The following is a 14338-nucleotide window of genomic DNA, read 5'->3' on the forward strand; positions in this document are numbered from 1 at the left end:
ATATAGATAAGAATTAATAAGGGAATGAAAGGGAATAAGGAGGGAATTTAAAGAGTGACCTTTGTTACATATGAAAATTGAAATCTTTTCCAGGGGAGGGCTGGGTGGGGAGGAGTTACGGTCACTGCAAAATCAGTTGATGTTTGCGAGTGAATTCGCAAATCCAAATGGAGAGGCGAGATGTGGTTGCCCGACAAGGGATAAAGGGCAACTCAGGAGGGGGAGGGGAGAATGGGGTTAAAGAAGTTTTAAATAGGAGAATAAGGAAAATGTTTGATGTTTTAGAAATGTTGTCTTATAAAGTGTTCAAAACAAGAAAGCAGAAATGGATAAGAAGGAAAGGTGATGATGGAGAAATGAAAAGGGAAGATAAACAAAGTATGAAATGGCTACGTTGAACTATATGACTTTAAATATTAACGGAATACATAACCAAATCAAAAGGAAGAAACTGCTAAATTTACTGAGAAAATAAAAAATTGATTTAGCATTTGTGCAAGAAACACATTTAACTGAATTGGAGCACAAGAAATTAAAGAGAGATTGGGTAGGACATGTAACAGCAGCGTCGTATAATTCAAAAGCAAGAGGAGTAGCTATATTAAATATAGCTAAAAATGTACCAATTAAAATAGAAGGAGAAATAATAGATCCAGCAGGGAGATATGTAATGATAAAATGTCAGATATATTTGGAGTTTTGGAATCTACTCGATGGATATTCACCTAACGAAGATGATCAAAAGTTTATGCAAGATTTTTTTGAAGATAGCAGATACGGAAGGGAACATATTAATAGGAGGGGATTTCAACCTTAATTTGGATTCAAATATGGATAAAACTGGGAAAAAAATTAACAGAAAGAACAAAGTAACCAAATTTATAATTAAATCGATGCAAGAAATGCAACTTTTGGATATATGGAGGAAACAACAGCCAAAGGAAAATGAATATTCATATTATTCGGGTAGACATAAAACATACTCAAGAATAGACCTATTTCTGTTATCAGCTCGTATGCAAGATAGAGTAAGAAAATCAGAATATAAAGCTAGAATATTATCGGACCATTCACCCTTGATATTGACAATAGAGTTAGAGGACATCCCTCCAAGAATGTATCGATGGAGATTAAACTCCATGCTACTTAAAAGGCAGGATTTTAGAGAATTCATTGAAAGACAAATTAAAATGTACTTTGAAATAAATACGGAATCAGTGAAAGATAAGTTTATACTATGGGATGCAATGAAAGCGTTCATTAGAGGGCAAATAATAAGTTATGTAACCAAGATGAAGAAGGACTATAATCAGGAAACAGAGCAGTTGGAAAGGGAAATAGTAAATATAGAAAAAGAATTAGCAATGAAGGAAGATACAACTAAAAGAAGAGAATTGGCAGATAAAACAATAAAATATGAAACACTACAAACATATAAGGTGGAGAAGAACATAATGAAGACAAAACAGAAATATTATGAACTAGGGGAAAAAACGCACAAAATTCTAGCATGGCAGCTTAAGACAGAACAACCTAAGAAAATGGTATTGGCATCAAGGAAAAAAGACAAACAAATCACATATACTCCAACGGAGATCAATGAAAACTTTAGAGAATTCTATGAACAATTATACCAAACTGAAAACGAAGGGAAAGAAGGCAAAATAGATGAATTTTTAACTAAAATTGAACTACCAAAATTACAAATAGAGGAACAAAATAAATTAACAGAACCATTTGAAATAGTAGAAATACAAGAGATAATAAAAAAAACTACCAAATAATAAAACACCAGGAGAGGATGGATTCCCAGTAGAATTCTATAAAACATTTAAAGATTTATTAATTCCTCCCCTCCTGGAAGTAATCAACCAGATTGACAAAACACAAAGCTTACCAGATTCATGTAAAACAGCAATAATTACAGTAATACCAAAGCAAGGGAAAGATCCACTCGCACCAGTGTCATATTGACCAATATCATTACTTAACACAGATTATAAGATAATAGCTAAACTATTAGCAAACAGATTAGCCGATTATGTACCTAAAATGGTAAATCTAGACCAAACTTGATTTATTAAAAAAAGACGCACAACAGACAATATTTGTAAATTTATTAACTTAATTCATGCAGTAGAAGGGAGTAAAGCGCCAACAGTAGCAGTTGCTTTAGACGCAGAGAAGACCTTTGACAGAGTAGAATGGAATTATTTATTCAAAGTATTGCAAAAATTCAGTTTACCAGAGAAGTATATTAATTGGATTAAAGCATTATATAAGGGGCCATTGGCGAAAGTGACAATAAATGGATATATATCAAAGCAATTTAATTTAAGCAGATCAACAAGGCAGGGATGCCCACTATCACCCTTATTGTTCGTGTTAGCTATAGAACCACTAGCAGAATTGATAAGAACAGAAAATAATATAAAAGGGATAAAAATAAAAGACAAGGAATATAAAATCAGTTTATTTGCGGATGATGTTATAGTATACTTAACAGAACCAGAACTATCAATAAAAGAATTATATAAGAAATTGAAGGAATATGGAGAAGTGTCAGGTTACAAGATTAACGTAAATAAAAGTGAAGCAATGTCAATGAATAATGCGGATTTCTCAAAATTTAAGAAGGAATCACCATTCAGATGGCAAATGCAAGCAATAAGATACCTAGGTATACAAATAAATAAAAATCTCGGCCATCTATATAAACTCAATTATTATCCACTAATGAAAAAATTACAGGGTGATTTAGAGCATTGGAAAGATTTACCATTAACACTAATAGGAAGGATAAACTGTATTAAAATGAACATTTTCCCAAGGATATTATACCTATTTCAGGCATTGCCAATACACTTGACAGAGAAATTCTTCAAGGAGTTAAAGAAAATAATAAGGCAATTTTTATGGAAAGGGGGATAGCACTAGATAAATTAACAGAATGGTATAAACAAGGAGGCTTACAACTGCCAAACTTTAAAAATTATTATAGAGCTGCACAATTAAGATACCTATCAGATTTTTACCAAACAAGGGAAAAGCCAGATTGGACTAGATTAGAACTAGATAAGATAGGGGAAAAGATACCTGAACACGTATTATATAAATTGGATGAAAAATTGGTGCAACGTAGGAGTTCTCCAGTATTACATCATCTGCTCAATATTTAGAAGAAGATTCATGTAGAAAGGAATAAAACAAATTACCAATTACCAAAACTAATAATGACTCAAAATCAGTTACTCCCTTTTACAATAGATAACCTTTCCTTTAGAGAATGGGAGAAAAAAGGGATCAAAAGAATAGAAAATTGTTTTTCAGGAAATAGATTATTATCCTTTGAACAAATGAAAGATAAATACAATATAACTCAAAATACAGTGCTGGTATATTACCAATTGAGATCCTATTTGAAGGACAAATTAGGAAGCAGTCTGAGGTTACCAGAGGGAAGTAACTTTGAATACAGATACAATGATAATCAAAAGATTTATTACAAATATGTATATTAAACTGCAAGAAAAGGAGAATGAGGAAACAAATGGTAAAACTAAACAAAAATGGGAACAAGATTTAAATATAAAGATAAAAAAGGAAACATGGGAGAAGTTATGTTCTGGAATGATGAGAAATACAATAAATACGAGGTTACGTATGATACAATATAACTGGATACACAGACTATACATTACACCTCAAAAGTTAAATAAATGGGACCCAACAGTATCTGACATATGTTTTCGTTGTCAAAAAGAAATGGGAACAACAATTCATGCAATCTGGACATGTGAGAAAGTAGAAAAATTTTGGGAAGATCTAAACCAGATATTAAATAAAATTACAGAAAACAATACACCAAAAAACCCAGAGATCTTCCTCCTAAGTAACATAAAAAAACAAAGAATTTGGACTTGATTTGGATGGTGCACAAAAAAGATTTGTTAAGATAGCTCTAGCCTTAGCAAAAAAATGCATTATGTCAACCTGGAAATTGGAAGATAATTTGAGAATACAACAATGGTATATAGAAATGAATACATGTATTCCATTAGAAAAAATAACATATAGTTTAAGAAATAATATTGAAATATTTGAACAAATATGGGAGCCAGACATGAAACACAATAGAGAAAACCTACCGGGGACATTTACCACCTAAATTAACGAAAGGAGAAGGAAATGAAAAGAATTGTCTCAGTGGAATTTCTTGTTTATTTTTATTGAATGACAACATTGTTTGACTGGTTTAATGTATCTTAGATTTTGTACTTTAAATGGATGGGGGGAAGGTGGGGAGGGTGGGATGGGAGGAGGGAGGGGGGAGGAGAAAATGACACTGTATATATTTGAAAAGGAAAATGTATGTATCATGGTCAATGTGGTTTATGGTGTAAAAAATAAAAAAAATTTAAAAAAAAGCAGACAATGGGAAAGTGCTTAACTGGGGAAGGGCTAATTATGAAGGGATGAGGCAGGAACTAGCGAGAGTAAATTGGAAACAGATGTTCAAGGGTGAAAGCACTGAAGTAATGTGCAGAAAGTTTAGGGATAGATTTTGCCCACTGGAACTGTGGGCTGATGAAACAGGTGAGGCAACTAGTCATGAGGAAGTATACATTCGATATAGGAAACAGAAGGGCTCATGAGAAGTATATGGTAGCCAGGATGGAACAAGAAAGGACTTGGGAGAGCTCGAAGGGAGCATGAGAAGGCCTTGGTGTGTAGAATTACGGAGAATCCTTAGGTGTTTTATGCGTATGTGAAGAACAGAAGGATGAAGAGAATGAAGGTGGTGCCGCTAAAGGATAAAAGAGAAAGTATGGCTAGAGACGGAGGAGGTTGGGAGGTCCTAAATGGATACTTTGCTTCAGTATTCACAAGAGAAAAGAAGCTTGATCAGGGTGAGGTTGAAATAGAACTGGCCTATGAGCTGGTCAATGTGGAGATTAAAGAACAGGAAATGTCGATCTTTTTAAAAACATAGAGATTGATAAGTCCCCGGGGCAGAATGCGATATACCCCAGGTTGCTGTGGGAAATGAGAGAAGAGATAGCTGGGGCAGAAGCTATGATCTTTTGAATGTTCTTTGGCTACAGGGGAGGTGCTGGAGTATTGGAGAATGGCAAATGTAGTCCCCTTGTTTTTAAAACAAAGTAATGGGGAAAATCCTGGGAATTATAGACGGGTGAGTCTTGTGAGAACAAAATGATACTGGATTAGTAATTTCAATTTTTAACTGGAGGAGAGTCTCGACAGTACTGTAAGCGGACAAATGGGCTGAAAATGTAGGGGATCAAGGAAACTATGATGTCCTGGAGTGTTGTGGATGATGGTATGTGTAGAGTTCTATAAATTGAAATCAAAAACTACCTTTTTAATCTGTGTGCTAAATTTGAGAAAAAAATTGAAAATGAGGCCAATTAAAATTGCAGTGGACAAAACAGATTTTTTTGCAACTAACTTTTTTTTATTGTTGCCAGTAATCCATAATTCTAATCGAACACTTTGAAAGTACTCGTAAATTGTTTTAGTCTTTGCTCCCATTCAAATAAGTATCAAGGGAATGAGTCATTAATCACTGAACAGATTTGCAAAGAATTGCCATTCATACTCAACTATTTCATTTTTTAAAAAATTTTAATGTTTATCCACTGATCACACTCCCTTTCATCTCTCCATGTTGAATTTAAAAATTATACACCTCTTTGAACATGTTTAACTACCATCTGTCCTTCAACGTTCTGCGGTTATTTTATGCAGCCTTCTATTGGCAATGTGATCCTTTCCTGTAGCATTATTTTTTTTTAAGTAAAGGTTTTTTTTCCTGTGGACAAAAGACCTTAACCTGAAATGGAAACATGTGTTTTCTGTTTTCAAAAATGATATTTCTGTTTTATTTCATATATCCATGGTTTTGTCTTTTTCTATTTCTATTTATGCCTGTTTGATATCTGTGTTGAGCAGTAGAATGCAGCTTGAGATACTCTGTAATTGCTTTAGTTTAATGTTAAAGTTTAATTGGAATAAATGCACTCCTCGCCATTGTATGTTTCCACAGGGTGGCGAATAACTTTCCCAGCCGCAAACGCACATTTCCCTTTAGAAAGTTTCATTTACCTCTGACTCTAACAACATGGTTCAGGGTTTAATTTTGGAAATGGATCTCTGGAGAGCAAATATTAAAAGTAGATTTTAGTGAGCTTGTAATGATTGAATGCTTAAGTGTAAGATTAACAATTTGGACAAGCATGGACTGGTAAAGGGGCTAGTGCATTTGTTTATGGCAAATGGTGTTTGACTTTAATTATGAATTTGGGTTGCAGTGAGTAGATGTGGATACAGTAAAACTCCATTAACCCAGCATGTTATTGGTCGTGTGGTACTGGTGTATTTGCTGGTCTATTGTCTGTTTTCCCAATTGATTACATTTTTTTAAGATGTTACAATATTAAAATATTATAAAAAACCCAACACCCAACCCCACCCAACCAATGTTCCCCTGCAGCCTCTGCAACCGTGTCTGCCTGTCCCGCATCGGACTTGTCAGCCACAAACGAGCCTGCAGCTGACGTGGACTTTTACCCCCTCCATAAATCTTCGTCCGCGAAGCCAAGCCAAAGAAGAATAAATTTCCCAGTAAACTTGAAGGAAGCACAGTGAATGAAACCCTCATGAGTGTTTTGGGAGTATGGGATACAGTCGAGTGAGTTCAAAAGAAGTGGGGGGAAAAATAGCACTCCCATCAGGATTTCTGAACAAGCAGAAAGCAGATTATCATTGTGCTTTATTTCACTTGTATATTCAGTCTTTCAAAGGCATTTGTTGGCTTATTAGTAATGTTGTCAGCAAAAGTGTACCTGACTGATTCAAATTGGTCATTGTATGGAAGAGAGTTGTGCTGTTTTTAGACTAATGGAACTCCCATCAACTTCCCAACCACTGATGTCAGGCTAATAGGTTGATAATTCCCTTTCTGCTGCCTCACTCCTTTCTTAAATAGCGGAGTGACATTCATGATCCTCCAGCTTATCGGAACCATGCCAGACGCCATTGATTCCTGGAAGATCATTATCAATGCCTCCACAATCTACAGCTACCTCCTTCAGATCCTGAGGGTGCATTCCATCCAGTTTAGGAGACTTGTCTCCTTTAGACCATTTAGCTTCCCAAGTACGTTCTCCCTCCTGTTCTTGACGGCACTCACTTCCAAGAGAGCCATGAGAGTCCGGTATGCTATACTAATGTCTTCCACAGTGAAAACTGATCCAAAATATTCATTCAATTCCTCTCCCATCTCTTTCCTCCCATTACAGTTTCTCCAGCATTATTTTCTATTGATCCTATATTTACTTTGGTCACTCTTTTATTCTTTACACATTTAAAAAAAAAGCTTTTAGTAACCTCTTTAATATTATTTGCTAACCTGCTTTCATAATTCATCTTTTTCTTCCTAATCACCTTGGTTGTCTTCTCTAATTTTATAAAAGTTTCCCAGTCCTCTACCTTCCCACGCACTTTTGCTTCCTCTTTGCTTTTACTTTTGTGGCCTTCCGTTCACAATTTTTCTTTTTGGTACATACCTGTCATGCACTTTCCTAATTTCTCAGAAACTCTAACCATTGCTGATCTGCTGGTCTTCATTCGTGTACTTTTTCAATCTACTTTAGCCACTTTCTTTCTCGTGGCTTAATTCAAAACAGCATGTAGATTGTGAGTGGGTATTTGGATGGCCAAGTTTTGGTTATGTTCATACAGCATTCTTTACCTGAATTGAAATTAAATCATTGTTGTAGAATTAGTTATTGACCCTGCGGGGGAAAAGGTTAATGAATGAATGTTGATGCTTAAGATTATCTGGAGTGACAAAATTACAAATCCATTGAGGTTTGTGTAAATCAATTAATATCAGATTTATGAATTTTACAACATATTTAAACTTAAGATGGACCGGAGAATCAAGATACCTCACAGAAGGGACACTATTTGCTGGTCAAGTTGTGTCTGTTTCCCCCAAGAACAATAGTGGAACAGTGATTAAAATTATTAGATTACTAATCCAGAGATTTGGACTAACAATTCAGAGACCAAAATTCAAATCCATCATAACAGCTGTGGATTTTAAATTCCGTTAATCTGGAATTTGAAAATGCAATAATGATTAACTTGTTTGTGAAATCCTTCAAGGGAAGAAAATTGCCATTTTTACCTGGTATGCATTTCCAGATCCACCACAAATTGTTTACCCTGATAAGCCCAGCAATCCACTAACTTTTTTTTGTAATCTAGTCTCGTGCAATTCCCCCCCCCCAAAAAAACTTCTTGACCTCTCCCTATATTTTGTACTAACTCTTTACAATAGCAAACAATTAAAGCTAGTAAAATTCTAAAATAAAACAGAAAATAATAAAAATATTTGAATTGCATGCATTTACTGCCTGAGTTCAGTTATCATGCCTCTACTGCTTCACTTCTGAAGAATAATTGACCTTGAAAGATTAATTCTTCCTCTTTCAAAAGGTTGTGCCTGACCTTCTAAATACTTCGTGTTTTCTGTTTTCATCTTTTGATTATTTGTTTGGTTAACAGACCTAAAATATCTCAAGACTTAAACTTAATCTGACAATAAGCGACTTAATGTATTGATTACAGCATGAAGAACTACTAAGTACTTCATAAAGTACTAAAATATTTCATTGGGGTAATGGTGGAGGCTGGTTCAATAGGAATATTTAAAAGGCTCTTGGGTACATGGATGCAAGAAAAATTGAGGATTTGGGTGTGAGGTGAAGATTTGGATCTTTGAATGGATTTAGATTTATTGTCAGAGTGCATACATGACATCACATACAACCCTGAGATTTTTTTTCCCTGCAGACATGAGTGTAATCCCCTAATTGTGTTGCAAAAAAAAATAATTGCACACAGTGTAAACATGTAAACAAAGAACTGTAAACAGATAACAAATATAAACAAACTATGCAATAGAGAGAACAAAAATAAAACCATAGAGTGCACAAGTAAATTAGTCTCTGAGTTTGTCGTTGAGTCTGATGGTGGAGGTGTGGCAGCTATTGTTGAACCTGGTGGTGCAAGTCTTGTGGCACCTATACCTCTTTTCTGATGGCAGCAGCGAGAATAGAGCATATTCTGGGTAGTGAGGATCTTTGATTGCTGCTGCCCTTCAATGGTAGTATTCTCTGTAGATTCACTCAGTAGTGGAGAGGGTTTTACTTGTGATGTCCTGGGCTGTGCCCATTACCTTTTGTAGGGCTTTATGCTTGGAGATATTGGTGTTCCCATACCAACCACTTTCCACCACACCTCTATACAAATTTGCCAGGGTTTCTGGTGTCATACCAAACCTTTGCAAACTCCTGAAGAAGTGGGTTTCTTCACAATGCCGTTGGTGTGTTGGGTCCAGGAAAGATCCACCGTTTATAGGTTGACATAATATTGTGGATGCAGTAATATTTTGTGTTCCATTCTATTTTAAGTATATTGAAATGGCTGTATAAATTTGGTTGAAATAGTTTTTTTTTAAGTAGCAAATGGGTTTAGTTTCAAAGGGTAAGACTAGGAAAAGAAGAAAAGTAGCAGGTCCATAAAAATCAGAGGATCGGCAACTTGGCCATTTGCAGAAATAATTTCTGCCCTCTTTCCTAGAATAATTATGCAAGTTCTAGGAAATTGCCTAAGATGTACTTAAAGTTCTTTCAGTATCGTTAGGACCATGTGGCAAAGCTCAAGAAAAGGTGAACACCCTGATAGTTACACAATAATGAAAATCCACCTGAAGGCTATGCATTAAAATTAAAAGCAGTGTTTTGTATTTTTTGGGACTGCAGCAGACTAGTTAAATGATGACAACTCAAAACTATAACATTTTGGTAGGACTTTTATTTAAAAATTTTTTAATCAGGCTATGTAACATTATAGGGAGGTAGGAGCCAAAGAAAACTTGCATGTGCACATCTTTGAAAAAAGTAGGGCTTGTTGAGAGCTTGGTACTGAAGTTTGTAACTTATACAAACAATGATTGTATGGCTAACCAGAGGAAAACTCTGGTTAATTTGGCAGCAGTATAGCAAATGGAATTTAACGCAGAGAAAATGCTACGGGGTGACATCTGCAAACACTGATTGTAATAAAAACACTGAAATGCTGGAGAAACTCAGCAGATCTCGGCATTTATAGCAAGTAAAGTTATATAATCGATGTTTTGGGCCTGAGCCTTTCTTCAAGGTATGAGTTTAAAAAAAACAGGTAGGCATTTGAATTAAAAGAAAGGAAGAATGGGCAGGGGAGGAAGACAACAACAAAGGGTGTTAATTGGGTATGGATGGGTCACAGGAGAGAGAAACGTGAGATTTGACTGAGGAAGGAGGGGATTGTTTGGAGTTTAGGAAAGGTGATGGTGGGAAAAGGGAAGAGAAAGAGACCAAGCAGGAGGAAAGGAAAGATGGGGGTGGGGGAAGGTTAAAGAAAACCAGAGAAGTCTATGTTAATGCCATCTAGTTGGAGGGTGTCCAGATAGAATGTGAGGTGTTTTTCCTCCAATTTGCAAGTGGTCTCAATCTGGCAGTGCATGAGATGTGTCAGCAAGGGAATGGGGGAGGGAATTGAAATGGATGGCCATTGGGAGATCCCCGCGATTGTGGTGTGCAAAGCTGAGGTGCTCAATAAAGCAATTTCCAAGTCTATGTCCAGTCTTCGATGTTAGAGGAGATGCAGATTAACAAGTGAAGTGGCACTTGGGCGGATTGGAGAGAATGTCCACAGATCCTGAAAGGTAGCAGAGCAAGGTAAGGTGATGAAGTGGGCCAAGGCCATGCTCATCTTAATGGGCCACGGCACAGAATATAAAGGAGTGAAGTTGTATTCAAAGTGTATAAAGTGCTACTGAGACCAGAGCTTGAATATTGAATGATGTTTTGGTGACAGTACACAGGAGATGTGATGACAGGAAAGAATGCAGAGAGATTTGCAAGTTGCTGCTGGAACTGAAAAGAAACCGTCAAAAGTATTGAATGCTAACTTTTGAGCTTCACCCTCAATGGACTGTTTGAAATTGAGAATCTTTGATAAATGCCTGTTTCCTACTGCATACTGAAGACTAGGTCAAACATTTACTTCAATTAGTAGAAGGACTAAAGGCGAGATGGAGAATTTCTGTTTCTACCCATAGGCAAGAGGATAACTCAGACAAGGAGCTAGTGGACAGGATATTTGGATAGGATTATGCCCATTGGGACAGGCATAGTCAGATTAGGGCTAGTCAGCATGGCATTGTGAGGGCCAGGTCATATGAGGGTCTGAGTATCCTCTCCATCATTAACAGCTGCAACTGTGGTCTATTTATAATGTCTTGATCTGTTTTTCTGTAAATAGTTGTACTAGTTTTGTTTGATTGCCTTGGTTTGTACAGCACTTTGGTCAATGCAAGTTGGTGAAAAATGTGCTATACAAATAAAGAACTTGGAACTTTTTAAACTTTATTTTAAATTTTGCAAAATACATATAATAATCCTCTATAAATGCAAACTATTAACTACAACCCTACCCCCCACCCTCCACTAAACTTTAAAAAAATATACCCTCCCCCCTTCAGAGCTTAAAAGAAAATTACATTAAATACTATGTTTGGAGTGCCATTTGCAGGCAAATGGGAATGAACATCTTGGGTAGACAGTTTGATTGGCAGAGACAAGTTGGACTAAGTGGCCTGTTTCACAAGAAATCAAGGGGGTTCACTCTGATGTCTTGCATAATATTTAACTTCAACCAACATTGCAAAAAGAACAGATTATCTGTATTGCCCAACTGCTCTAATTAGTTGCTGGGTTTCCCACATTCAAAAAGTATCAATTTTTTGCCAATAACTTTGGGAAGACACTGGGTTGAAAAAAAGTATATGGAAATCTTTGTTCACAGAATTTTTGTATCTGGCTGACCACTTTTCAATTTTGAATTTTACAGACTCCAGCAGCAATCAGTTTAGTAATCCAGAGAACGGCAAGAGTGAAGTGGACATTATTGACCTAACTGTAGACTGTTAATGGGATTGGATTTTTAAAAACTAACATTGCTGTGAATACCGGAGAAAATTCACTAAGTGTGCAGGACGCATCGTGGAAAGACCCCTTGAAAGAAGTCTACCTCTTGCATCGTAGGCTTTAATTCCTCCAAGGCCCTTCAGCCGCGTCTACCTCTTGAATGGGTTGGTACAGTAAAAGATAACAAATAATCTCCTTGGAGAAATGCTGCTCTTGAAGAGTGCATACTTGTAGATGTAAAGGACCAGTGGGTAATTCATGAACTGTTTGGAAAAATAAGGACAGCACCTCATAGTCAGATTGATTTTGACTTCTGAACGAAAATCATATCCTTGTTCTCAAAAGCAGCATATTGAAACAAATCAAAGCAAATTTAACTGGCCTCGCTTGTTTATTGCTTTTCACTTTTTGTTTCCAAAGCAAGTGCCCATGTTGAGCTAAATTTAGGATGTAAAACATCTTGGGGTTAGTGATGTACATTCTAGCCCTTCTCCATCTCACTGTTTAATTCTTAAGTACCATGCAAGTATATTGATAGTATTGTCAAAAATCTGTTGAAGTAACTGTAGGCAAGCAGTGATCACAATTTTTTTTTATGCGCTTCAGTTTAAACAGGTAGCTTAGAAAAGTATGTTGGCTGATTGAGTCGCTTACTTCCCTACTACTTCATTTCTTTCCCCCCCCCCACTTTTCCAAGTATAGTAAGGCTCCAAAAAAAGCAGGAAGCGGGTCTTCTCAAGATGGGAAGAATCTTGCGAGAGGGAGAGATTTACATTTTTAAATCTTTTGGTTAACTCCATGGAAAGACGATGGAAGTGGTGTCCTTCAGCTGTCATCAATGCCAGGCAAGTAGTAATTAAAAAATAAAAACTACAAAGAATATCCAAATAAAAGATCAGCAATTCAATCAATGTAATAATATTTCCCTGAAATGGTTGTGAATGTGGCGTTTTCTTTTGTAGTTGTAGTATTCCTTGGTGATGATACTGTGCCCATATTTATTTTGTTTCCTTTTTCCTCCTATTTTCTTTTCTAAACACAGTGGTCACTCCTTTAAAAACTGAGTATAAGCAGATCAATGATTGGATTTTGCCATTCCTTTTCCTTTACCCTTCTCTAAGGTTTATGCAGTAAAGCTGCCTTGGTCTGTAAAATTTGCTGATGAGGAATTGAAATATAAAGTTCAGTTCAAGTTTGGCTTGAACCAAATTGACCTTGGTGCTCTATCTACTGATATAACCACATGATTGATGGTTATTTCTTTACATTAATTTGAATTTATTACTGTACAAAATTGTACATATTACATGGTTTATTTAGTTTATTTTTAATGCTGAAGTTAGTCATTGTGTCATAATTCAGGATTTCAGATGACCCAAACCAGATGTGTTTGAGCACTTGGCAGATATTTAGGATCTATCTTTCAGACACATCACTGATTCCAACAGTTTGCAATGACTATAATATGAAAAGGTTGAATGTTTTAACGATGAATAAAGTTCCCTATGTTGCTGAAAAATTGTCCTGGAAAATTTAGATTTGCTGCATAAATATTCTGAAAAGAAATTAGAGCAGTTAATATCAACTTTCATGTGAAAGTGATAAACTGAGATGGTTTATGCTTTCAACTGAAAAAATGTGTACAATCTGAGACAGACAAAAGTTAAATGCCCTAGATTCTGCATATTGAGGCTTTTTTCCTCTGTTGGAAGCATAAATCACCTCCGACATGTGGTATTATTTTTAAAGTTTTTTTTTCCATTTATCTGATTATTAAAATGAAAATAGTCAAATTTGGAATTACAATGGTTTTGTGCCATGATTTTCATGTCGATATCACTGTTTCTGCTATGCTCACTGACATTAAATTAAAGATTTGGATCACCAGCATTTCTGGCTAAAGCTCTTTGTTTGGAAAATTGCACTATTTGGAAAGTAGGCTGGATTAATAAATATAATGAATTTTTATTGAAGGCTTGTGAATGTTCAAATTAGACTTTTTAATTAGCCATTGTACTTTTACTAAAATCCTTAATTTATTTTTGAGCAGTTCTTCAAAAGTAAATGTAAAATACACATAAAAACCAAGGTTCATAATGAACGTTTCCTAGAAATGACCACGTACTGTAAATGTTGAAACTTGGGAAGAATAATAATGGGATTGGGAAAAAAATTCTAGAAGATTTTGATCACCTCTTGCATGTAACTTTAAATTGAATATTGCACAATGAGACTAAATAATATTGTAAAACCTGAAGATCTTTTGCTGATTTTGT

At 35.6% G+C, this 14338-nt stretch overlaps 1 protein-coding gene across 2 annotated transcripts in view; it reads left to right on the top strand.

The window, feature by feature from the left end:
* LOC138758915 (E3 SUMO-protein ligase PIAS4-like) overlaps positions 1 to 13949 on the top strand; it is a 95771-nt gene extending 81822 nt beyond the window's left edge. For both annotated transcript variants that reach the window (XM_069928524.1, XM_069928526.1), the window contains one exon: positions 11986 to 13949. In XM_069928524.1, coding sequence (XP_069784625.1) covers positions 11986 to 12065 — 80 coding nt within the window. In that variant the 3' untranslated portion in view covers positions 12066 to 13949. The remainder of the gene's footprint in view (positions 1 to 11985) is intronic.
* The last annotated feature ends 389 nt before the right edge of the window (positions 13950 to 14338 follow it).

This window comes from Narcine bancroftii, chromosome 3 (assembly GCF_036971445.1).
Source record: "Narcine bancroftii isolate sNarBan1 chromosome 3, sNarBan1.hap1, whole genome shotgun sequence".
In the NCBI taxonomy this organism is placed as follows: Eukaryota; Metazoa; Chordata; class Chondrichthyes; order Torpediniformes; family Narcinidae; genus Narcine; species Narcine bancroftii.